General features: G+C 34.7%; 1 protein-coding gene across 2 annotated transcripts; it reads left to right on the forward strand.

Moving 5' to 3' along the window:
- Nucleotides 1–1,284: 1,284 nt before the first annotated feature.
- RERGL (RERG like) lies at nt 1,285–11,074 on the forward strand. Of its 2 annotated transcripts, none has more exons than XM_033222745.1 (5): nt 1,285–1,409; nt 2,526–2,582; nt 5,776–5,849; nt 7,125–7,273; nt 10,584–11,074. In XM_033222745.1, exons 1-5 carry the CDS (start codon nt 1,358–1,360, stop codon nt 10,864–10,866), a joined length of 615 nt encoding a protein of 204 aa, XP_033078636.1. In that variant the 5' UTR covers nt 1,285–1,357; the 3' UTR covers nt 10,867–11,074. The 2 variants fall into 2 exon arrangements, with proteins under 2 accessions (XP_033078636.1, XP_033078637.1); XM_033222746.1 differs by lacking the exon at nt 1,285–1,409 and adding an exon at nt 1,791–2,253.
- The last annotated feature ends 559 nt before the right edge of the window (nt 11,075–11,633 follow it).

The raw sequence follows: 11,633 nt of genomic DNA on the forward strand, positions 1-11,633 counted from the left end.
TCCTTAAACACTAATCACTTTTTCTTCCCTCTCTCTATGGTTCCTGTTTATGTTTAAAGATTTACTTACTTTTTGAAGACCTTTATATCCACATGTTCTGCTTTCCCCGGTCCTATTTTAGCAACAACCCTGTTTACTGTAATTTTAATTGTTTCCATTTTCTCTTAGTAGAGTGTAGACTCTATCAAGGCAGGAAAATCATGATTTAACAATAGTGGGTCATTAAACCTAACATAGCTTTAAAATATATTTGCAAGTAGAAAATGTTTGTTAAATAAATGCATTTTTAAAAAAGCAAATTATTACTCCTGTGATCAACTTAGTCTAGAAATGAAACTTTTTCACTTGGGTCTCAAAATTTGGTACACACATGTAGGCTTATTGTATTTGTTGTAGAATTTTTACATATCTAAATTGGGAGATAAAAGAGGAAGAAAGTAATGGGGTAGTAGGGAAATCTGACAAAAAGAAATATGAAAAACTCATCGTTTTGCAAATTAAATTTACCTCTTTATTATGAAGCAGGAATGAATCATGCCAGAATACCCCTTCCAAATTTTCTTACCTTTATCATTTCTCTTTTCTAATTTCAATGTACTACAGAAGAAAATACAACAGGTTTATATTTATCTCTTTTCTAACAAATGACATTGCTTTAGTTTTCTCCAGAAATATTGCTGTTGTCTATTGACAAAACATTTTTTAAAGGAGAAATTACTTATTAAATAAGACATTGGATAAATTAAAACTCTGTAGTGCCCATTTTTGCTTCTTGAGAGTCTCATGTGATTCACAAACATGGTCTAGATACGTATTTGCCTTGGAATCAAACCTAAACTTCTAAATCCTAGATAGTTGTGCTCTTTTTATGATTGAATGAGTGGATTTCCCTTTTTCTTTCACAGAAGAAACCCTAGCAGATATAGGTTCAGATACTAATAAAACAAACCAACACAATCAAAGTAAATTTAGAGATGTTTACCCGTCCTGTATACTTGTTTTTTTTTGTTTGTTTGTTTTTGTTTTTGTTTTTTTAGGTCCTAGGAGAAGGTAGATTCCAGGTACACAAAAATAGAGAATTGTAAGCTAAGGTTCTGTTATAAATATATACATATTGTCTTTAAACCCTTTAGGTCTAAAGAGTAACTCTAGTTTTTTTAAAAAAATGTTATACGAAAACTGAGTTGAAAACTACTCTAGGAAAACATTTTAAAAGTTATTGTTGGCTGGTAGAAATATGGGGCGGAGTTGTTCTTAGAGAAATGAGAGCAGCAATAAAAAGGAAGCTTTAAAAAAAGCTTGTCACAGGGCAGCATAGTTCCAGAAGACAGTACTGACCAAGAAGCAGAAAAGCAAGATGAATGATGTGAAACTTGCTGTCTTGGGTGGTGAAGGAACAGGCAAATCTGGTGAGTGGTGATGTCTTCTGTGTTAGAGTACAGAAAGAGTGAGAAACTGACATGTTAACCATTAACCATGTATTTTATATATATTTCATATACATGAAAATACATCTATAATAACATCTCACTGGGATGATAGGCACATTATTTTTCATTAGGAGTTTCCATTTTTATAGGCAAGTAACTATGTTTATAGAATATATAGGCAGGTATAGCAAGATAAATATCTGAAATGTTAATTTGTATATTATTCTACTGATGTTTACAATTCATAGGAATAACAGGAAATTTCTACATCACTATCCCACCTACTTCTCCCTTCAACACACCTGCCCTCATACCTACTAGTTGCCAAACAATGGCCTTGATAGAACTCATCTGCTCTGAAACTAGGGTAGGGAGATGTTTGGAGATTTGTGGATTATATTTTAAATACAGCATTACTGAGATGAAAGAGCTTTGCGGGGCATGGCTTGGTGGATGTCCTGGAACTGAGCAATAATGTGCTCTAACTTTGGAAGTCATGCTTTTGTTTTGTTGTGTTTTGCTTTGGTCTTGGTCACATTATAATGGTAGGATGCTACCAATAGGGCCACTTGAGCCTAAAGAATCATGACATCTTAACTGGCCAAACCCAGGAGCTGTGACATGATGAACGGATACCGGAGGTTCTTTTTCTATTTCCTGGATTTGTAGGTCCCTACATCCTTAAATAACTGCAAATACTTGGTAGTGTCCTTGTGACTATTACATATAGCACTTTGAAGCCAGAGTGAATTTGATAGAGAAAATAAACAGATGTCAAACTTCTTGCATCTCAAATATGAGAAATCTATTTTTGTTACAAAAGGTAAGTGGCCTTATGTTTTTGCGGTAATGAATTAACTGCATAGTGATTTAGACGTGCAGCGCTTTAAGATCACTTCCTTTCCAGTTTTCTAATCATTTGTTTGTACCATGGAAATATTGTTAACTACTATTTAGGACAGAATTTGATAAAATTTTAAAGTCTTTATTAATTCTTGAATATCTTTTATTTCAGAGCTAAAACCTCATGCACATAACCAAATTTTCTGTTTCATAAAATATAACAGCCTTAAATCTAGATTGTTTGCTTTGCAGCTCTTACAGTGAGGTTTCTTACTAAGCGATTCATTGGAGAATATGCTTCTAATTTTGGTAAGTCACTACTCTAGACATTTTTACCTTAAAATTTTTAACATCATAATTAAATCCCACTTAAGTACAGAGATGCATTTTGATAGACTATACCATTTTTATGCATATAAAACTGTTTGTTTATTCACATATTCTGATTAGAAATGCCAAAATAGGTACTTGGATTAAATGTTATTTTATGGTAAAATTCACCCAATTTGATGTTAAGACTGGTTTCAAAGTCTGGAACTGGAAAAACATTAAAACTAAGATCCTCTCTTCAAAATATTGTAGAACATGTAACTGAATATTTCTTGTAAGGTATAAAACTAAAACAACTTTGAAATTAAGTCAACATTCTTTAAAAGATAAGAAAATTAATACTGAAACCACAACAAAGGAATAAAGTTTACTGTTATTGTAAAACCATAAGAAAATAGGAAAATTATGCCTTGATTAAACATTATATTATCTAAGTAATTTATATAAATGTAGAAACATTTAAAACACATGCCAGGGCATTTTGATAAAATTTTGAGATTATTTCATGAACTCTTCTGTAAATTTGTTTGCCTAGAATTAGCATAATATATGGGAAACAGTACAACATAAAAAGTGAGAAATTTTGCCATAATTTTGAGCATATTTTTGGCTCACCAATTAAATATGATGGTGCTAATATCTTACCTCATTGAAGAAATGAGATGAGGAGATGATTTTTTTTTTTTAAATAAGGATAGTAGATTACAGAAAATATAAAAATTGGGAGAAAGGAGAATGTTTTTGTTGATTATTACTTAGACTAAGGGAATTTATGATTGCAAGTGTGTTTTTCCATGAGAAACAAACAAAAATCTTTAGCATTTAATCATGAAGTAGCATAATCGGAGTATCTCAGAAAATAGCTTTAATGTATTACATTGTGTTTTTCCCTACATGAATTCAACATGGTATTTCAGTCCATATGACATTATGAACATTTTAGGGCAAGAGCCTGAAAACTGATTATAGAAAGTTCAAAACATAAAAAGAAAAATTCCTGTTGTTTCATTTGTGAGGGCAACGACATCAGTCAAAAATGTCAACATAACATACAAGTTAGGACTCGAGCATAAGAAAATGTCCCAGAACTAAAAAATAAAACAAACACAGAATGATACACCATCCAAATAACAAAAAAAGCCCTCAACGTAAACTTTGATATAGTATAGTTGTATAAACTAATGAAATGTTTACACATTTCTGGCTGTCACATCTCAATGTAAGAGACCTAGAGGCATTTTTGAAAAGCCAACCAAATGATCAAAAGCTCATTAACTCAGAGGGCAAACTAGCAAAAATGATTCCACTTTGTATATTAAAACTAGAAGGGGAAATAATACAATTCTAAAAATGTGAGAATTGATGACACTTGCTGGCAGTTTTTGAGATTTGAGAGTGAATAATTTTAATTGACTAGAAGGAAATAATGTGGTTTGGAGTCAAGAATAAACCTATAAAGTTTAGAAGAACCTGACTGAAAACATAATTTAACGTTTCATGAAACTGTAACAAATTTCATTAAATATTATAACCTGGTAGGAGGTAAGAAGTCAACCCTAATCCTCTGAGAGAATTTGATCAGATAAGTGACGTGATCTGGCTACAAGGTTCACTTTTACTTCTGTGTTGAGAATACACTAGAAACAGGAAGGGTGTTAGAGGAAGGATGGAAACAGATGACTTAGGAGGCTTTGTGATAAATTAGGCAATTAATGATGGTGGTCTAGACTAGATTGTTAGCAATGGAGATGGTGAGATACAGACAAATTCAAAATATATTTTGAACATAGACTAAAAGAATTTTAGAATAAATTTTAGAATAAATATGTGACGTAAGACAAATAATCAAGGATGATCCTATTTTTTTTTTTTTTTACCTGAAAAACTGCAGTTATGGATATGCCATTTAACAAAATGGAAAATTGTAGAAGATGCAGCCTTTGCAGGGATATCAGGGGTTCAGCTAGATGTGTGTTAAGATTGAGATATCTATCAAGCATCTAAATGGAGATGTCCAATAGTAAGTTATTTGTGTCTGGAGTTCAGGGATGAGGTCTGGGCTTCAGACATAAGTTGGGTTCATCAGAAATAATTGGCATGTGATGGCTGGGGACTAGAAGAGATCTGAAAAGGAATGTAAGAAGAGAAGAAATCTATGAACTGGATCCATGTTTGAGATGCGAGAAGTCAGTGGGGGCAGGGAGAGGTGAACAAAAAAGATTAAGACAGAACAACAAGGAATTAAAAAACAAACAAAAACTGGAGACAGTGTTGCCTTGAAGGTCATGTAAAGGAAGTACTTTAAGGAGGCAGGAATGATCAACAGCATTAATGCTACCAATAAGGCAAATAAAATCAAGATAGAAAATTAACCATTAAGACATAATACATTTAAGCTAGAAGAAATTTTTCATGTTTGTAAGATGTGGCTAATTATATGGTAAAGAGGAAAAAATTATGATATATAAGAGGGAAGTAGAATTGCTGAAGCCATGTCTCTCAGCGGGTGAGGAGAAATCTTCACTAGCTGAGAGTGAATGGGTTTACTTTAGATAGGAACACAGATGTTCCACGCACAGTAATAGGATGGAATATAAATATATGGGCAAAAAGGTATGTAGGTGAATATAGATAGTGGTGAGATTCATTTGTAAGAAACATATCGGCCAGGCGCAGTGGCTCACGCCTGTAGTCCCAGCACTTTGGGAGGCCAAGGCGGGCCGATCACGATGTCAAGAGATTGAGACCATCCTGGTTAACATGGTGAAATCCCGTCTCTACTAAAAATACATTAAAAAAAAAAAAAATTAGTTGGGCGTGGTGCCACACGACTGTGGTCCCAGCTACTCAGGAGGCTGAGGCAGGAGAATGGCATGAACCCGGGAGGCAGAGCTTTCAGTGACCCGAGATTGGCCCACTGCACTCCAGCCTGGGTGACAGAGCGAGACTCTGTCTCCAAAAAAAAAAAAAACAAAAACAAAAGAACAAAAAACCAAAAAAACATATCTGAGTAAATACAACAAATACTTGCTTTCGGTCACCAGCAATATAAAAAGGGCACAATACGATTCCACTAAAATGTGAGTGGTTGAATTTATCAGACTATGATTCAGATATGAGTTCACATTCAGAGTGTTTTCATACTGACAGTGAATATGCAATATTTTTACAGAATCTATCTATAACAAGCACTTGTGTTTGGAAAGGAAACAACTAAATCTGGAAATATATGACCCTTGTTCTCAAGTAAGTAAAACAAAACATCTTTTTTATTGATTTATTGATTGAATGATTTTTAAATAATCATGATTTTGAAGATTATATGTCACTAAGTGAAAAAAGTGAAAAGTTGCAGTGTTAAAACCAAAGTTTCTTCTCATTTTAATTATTAAAAATTTAAGAGATTATTTTCTTGTGTTGTTAATTCCATTACCTGGCATCTCTAAGTTCATGTCAAAAATTGTATCACAAATATCTTTAAAACTGCAACATTAGGCTGTTTCTATATTTCTATCAGCTCACAGTGTCACTGTCAGAAGATAATAGTTTATTGGCTTATCAATTCACTTTTTATTTTCAACTAAGTTGCACTTATAACTAACCAGTTGTCAATAGAACATAATACATAAAATAGATTTTCAGTACAAACCTGCTTGTCTATTCATATGGGAAAACAGTTAAAATGGGATTATACAAATAAGAGAAAAATGACCATTTATTCAGGATTTCTTTTTTTTTTTTTTTTTTTTTTTTTTTTTTGAGACGGAGTCTTGCTCTGCCACCCAGGCTGGAGTGCAGTGGCCGGATCTCAGCTCACTGCAAGCTCCGCCTCCCGGGTTTACGCCATTCTCCTGCCTCAGCCTCCCGAGTAGCTGGGACTACAGGCGCCCGCCACCTCGCCCGGCTAGTTTTTTGTATTTTTTAGTAGAGACGGGGTTTCACCGTGTTAGCCAGGATGGTCTCGATCTCTTGACCTCGTGATCCACCCGTCTCGGCCTCCCAAAGTGCTGGGATTACAGGCTTGAGCCACCGCGCCCGGCCTATTCAGGATTTCAAAACAACTATATGAGACAGATCATTTAGGGTAAATAAAAATATACCTTAAATATTTAGCTAAACCTTTATAATATTTTTTATTTTTATTGATTTAAATCTAGTACCAGAAATCAATAGATATTCCACTCACTGACAGATAAATGATATATATTCACAACAAATATGTGGGTATTAGTTCAAAAGACAATTATTGTAGCTCACCAAATTTTCTGAAAAAGTGGAGATGTTTTCTTCTAGAAAAGTTATAAAATTAGATAGATATAACTTTATTATAGTTCTGTTTTACATTTAATCACTTTTAATTAAAGACAAAGAGTAATAAAGAACTACATTTTAGAAAATATCAGTATTTAACATATTGATGTATCTTCCAGCTGAAGTGGGTCTCCATTAGTTGACTGTTTAAAGTATAAAAACACAGGTATTAGATCCCAACCACTCTTAATGTACTTGGTTTATCTTCAGACACAGAAAGCAAAATTCTCCCTCACAAGTGAGCTTCACTGGGCAGATGGGTTTGTTATTGTGTATGACATCAGCGATAGGTCTTCGTTTGCTTTCGCTAAAGCACTGATCTACAGAATCCGGGAGCCACAGACTAGTCATTGTAAAAGGTAAGGAAGGTATTTTTCATTCCTTTCTCCTTTCTTTTTAGTAAATCATCATATAGCCGTAAGCATCATTAGGAAGGGTTTAATACAGCCTTCCAATTACAAAATTTAACAGCCCTGAACAATTCAGCTTCCCATTCCACAGGAGTTACACATGTAGTAAAAGGAATAAGATGAGAATGCTTTATATCCTGGCTGCCATAAACAGTTACTTGCCCTGAGTAAATGGCTATTTTACAAGACAGCTTCTATTGTTAACATGACACTCACTTGCAAAATAATGGTCCTTTGTATATAAGATAGTTCTCTTTCCAACCTTTTCTTTCTATTCTCACAAAAATGTTAAGGATACTAAATAAATTCAGATTTATTACGTTTGGCATCCCGTGAAATCCAATTCCTAGTCACTGAGTTGTTCAATCTATCAAAGCAAAATAGATGGAATAATCAAACTGTTTACAAATTCTAAATATGAGAATACATTTTTCTCCATTTTACCTGCTAAAGGGCTGATCAACAATTCCTTATTCTTGTCTTGACACAAGGAACTATGAAAACATGATTGTGCCTTAAGCTGTTGTTTCATTAGTAGATAAAAGTTTAAGCATCTGAGTTTCCAATTTAAGTTTTCCCCATTTTTCAGTCATTTTGGCCTTTTCCATTTGAACTATTTTTGCCCAACGTTCTGATTGTAAAAGAGTCTTTGTGCTTTTAACAAATTTAGCCCTTAGAATCTAAATAGTATTCTAATCTGGTAAGTAAAAAAAGCACAATATTACTGAGAATTGGTATATGTACTTTTAGTATCTATTTTAAATGCCCACTATAAAGAAATCATGGGATAATAATTGATAAAGTATTTCCCTGGAGTTAGATGATGTACATTCTTGCTTTCCTTCGATTTGGCCTAAGTTAGCCACTTTAATCTCTAGAGCTCATTTTTCTAATTATTTAACTGGTGGCAGCAGGATAGGAGAAATAGATGAGATTTTACTAAGGCGTCTCATAGCTCTTATTTCCTATAATATTACTGATATTTTAGAACTCCATTGTTTCAATCATTAAATATCTTATATTTAAGCATCATGATGTAGGTAAGGGACAGGAATAAAATTCTGACATTTCTTCAAAGTAATCACTCAAGAACACTTAAAAACATATTGAAAGTATAAACATTTGTATTGGACATTTTTCAGGAAATATTTCTAATTTATTGACTAAATAATTCTTTGAATGCTTTCAGTTCTCAATCTGTAAAAAGACTAGGAAAGCAAAATATATCACTATTTCATTAAATTATATCTGATATTTGTGGCCCACCCTTGAAAACCTATGTATATATCCTTCCTCATTTACTGTTTTCATTTTTTATTTTTTTTTTGAGACGGAGTCTCACTCTGTCACCCAGGCTGGAGTGCAGTGGCCAGATCTCAGCTCACTGCAAGCTCCACCTCCCGGGTTCACGCCATTCTCCTGCCTCAGCCTCCCGAGTAGCTGGGACTACAGGCGCCGCCACCTCGCCCGGCTAGTTTTTTGTATTTTTAGTAGAGACGGGGTTTCACCGTGTTAGCCAGGATGGTCTCGATCTCCTGACCTCGTGATCCGGCCGTCTCGGCCTCCCAAAGTGCTGGGATTACAGGCTTGAGCCACCGCGCCCGGCCTCATTTACTGTTTTCAATAATTTTATAAACTAGACTTAAAAAAGACCTTAATAACATTTTTAAAAGTTCACCACACATTGTCATTTGAATGAAACCAACTTTTAGTGGAATCGGGGCCAGTAAGAGTTGAAGACTGACTGTGTGCACCCATTTTTTCCTTATAGTAGATATCTTTGCAGTGTTCTATGCCTTTTAAAGCCTAGTGATTTTAATATATTCTTCAACTCAAACTATTTTTGTATTGTTTCATTATAACCAAGGAGGACATATTGATGTTTGCAGACACATTTTATCTTAACAAAGACACATTTCTTAAACAGGAGAGTTGGACAAGTTCATGAGATTATACAATTTTCTCTAGAGCATGTTATACTGGATATTAGTGGAGCAAAAAACAGCAATAAATATTGAATATTTTTGCTTATGAAAATTTTATCTAAATTGACTGTTTAATTATAGTAACTGTATAAGTAAAGAGACATTTGCTAGCTCTCCCCTTGCAACTGATAAGGAACATGAAAAGTAACATTTAGCATCTTTCATTGCCTGGGCCTGTGTTAGGTATTTTTATATACATCATTTAATGTATACAGTCTCCATGAGCTTTAATGTCTGAGAATTCTGTGTGAAGATTATTTTACCATTTTTGAAACTTTGAATTTAGGTTCGGGGTAGATGTGCAGGTTTTTTACACAGGTAAACTTGTGTCATGGAGGTTTGTTGTACAGATTATTTCATCACCCAGGTGTGAAGCCTAGAACCCATTAATTTTTCCTGATCCTCTTCCTCCTCCCACCCTCGACCTTCCAATAGGCACCATTGTGTGTTGTTCCCCTCCGTGTCTCCATATGTTCTCATCATTTAGGTCTCACTTATGAGTGAGGACACGCAGTATTTGGTTTGCTGTTATTGGGTCAGTTTACTAGAGATAATGGCCTCCAGCTCCATCCATGTCCCTGCAAAGGACATGCTCTCTTATTTCATTTTATTTTATTTTTTTTGAGACAAGAGTCTCACTCTGTCACCCAGGCTGGAGTGCAGTGGCATGGTCTTGGCTCACTGCAACCTCCGCCTCCTAGGTTCAAGTGATTCTCCTGCCTCAGCCTCCCGAGTAGCTGGGACTACAGGCGCCCACCACCACGCCCGGCTAAGTTTTTGTGTTTTTAGTAGAGATGGGGTTTCACTGTATTAGCCAGGATGGTCTCAATCTCCTGACCTCGTGATTGGCCTGCCTCAGCCTCCCAGAGTGCTCAGATTACAGGCATGAACCACTGTACCTGCCCGCTCTCATTCTTTTTTATGGCTGCATAGTATTCCATAATGAATATGTACCACATTTTTACAGTAAAGGAAACTGAAAGTGGGAAAGATAACAATCATATTTTGGTTAGTAGACAGCACCAGAATTCAGTAATAGGTCCATGTTACTTCAAATCCTCTGCTTTAAGAGCTTTGTTGCTTCTGTGCTATTTACATTTTATCTAAAATGATTTTAAGTAATTGGGGCTATGTGTAACAATACACACACATGACCATAAGTAACACACATACACACTCTTTTTTCTTTGATTTATAATCCTTTGGCTATAAATCTGTTTTTTAAAAAAAGTTGTTAAAACAATCTTGCTAAAAATTGTGTGTCTCTCTTTCAGAGCTGTGGAATCAGCAATGTTTTTGGTTGGCAACAAACGAGATCTTTGTCATATGCGAGAGGTTGGCTGGGACGAAGGGCAAAAGCTGGCACTGGATAACCGATGCCAATTCTGTGAACTGTCTGCAGCAGAGCAGTCTCTGGAGGTGGAAATGATGTTTATCAGAATTATCAAGGACATCCTGATAAACTTCAAACTCAAAGAAAAGAGACGACCCAGTGGATCTAAATCAATGGCCAAATTGATCAATAATGTATTTGGAAAGAGAAGGAAATCTGTTTAGTAGACATGAAATGACTATGAACCACAGCTGTGTTTTCAAACATGCAGTTTGCCTTTTTGGTTGTTGTATCCTGTTCACTCTCCTTCACACAGAACCTTTCATTTATTATACAACACTGCACTCACCCTAACCTACTGGTGGACAGCTATCCAGTTTGCCTTGCCAAATATACTCTGCTTATGTGAATTTATTAAACGACCATGCCATAGTTTGTGGTTTACCTTTATTTTACATAGTTCTTTTGAATGAAATGGGTACTTACATTCATACAGTTAATAGATTACAGAGCTTAGTTTATCAGTCTATGAAAGTTCTTGATTTATTTAATAGAATTACATGCATTTAATTTAAAGGTGTCTTTACAATAATTCAGTAGCTTACATAGTATTATGCATATTTTGTAATAAAACTTAGACCTTAAGCAAATTCCTTCCCCAAGAGTATATATATTCTGGAGTTGATCTGATGAAAAAGTCTACCCTTCTTCATTTTCATGTATCACGCTATGTTAGCAAGGGTCATTATCACAGATATGTTAACTTATAGAGCTAAGGTCCTTTTCAGATCAAAAGATTTAGAAATTCATACATCATAGGGCAGACAGAAGTAAAAACTTGTTGGGGAATTTATAACCTTAAAGGTTTTGTTGCCCTGAAATAAGTATTTGTGGATTAGGTACAAATATTTTGGTTCTTCTCAGGTTACTCTAATTACTGTTTCTTTCCGAAGACAAGTGTCTACCTCCTAGACCATGGTACCACTGCCAC

Source organism: Trachypithecus francoisi, unplaced genomic scaffold, assembly GCF_009764315.1.
Source record: "Trachypithecus francoisi isolate TF-2019V2 unplaced genomic scaffold, Tfra_2.0 Lachesis_group11, whole genome shotgun sequence".
Taxonomy (NCBI): Eukaryota; Metazoa; Chordata; class Mammalia; order Primates; family Cercopithecidae; genus Trachypithecus; species Trachypithecus francoisi.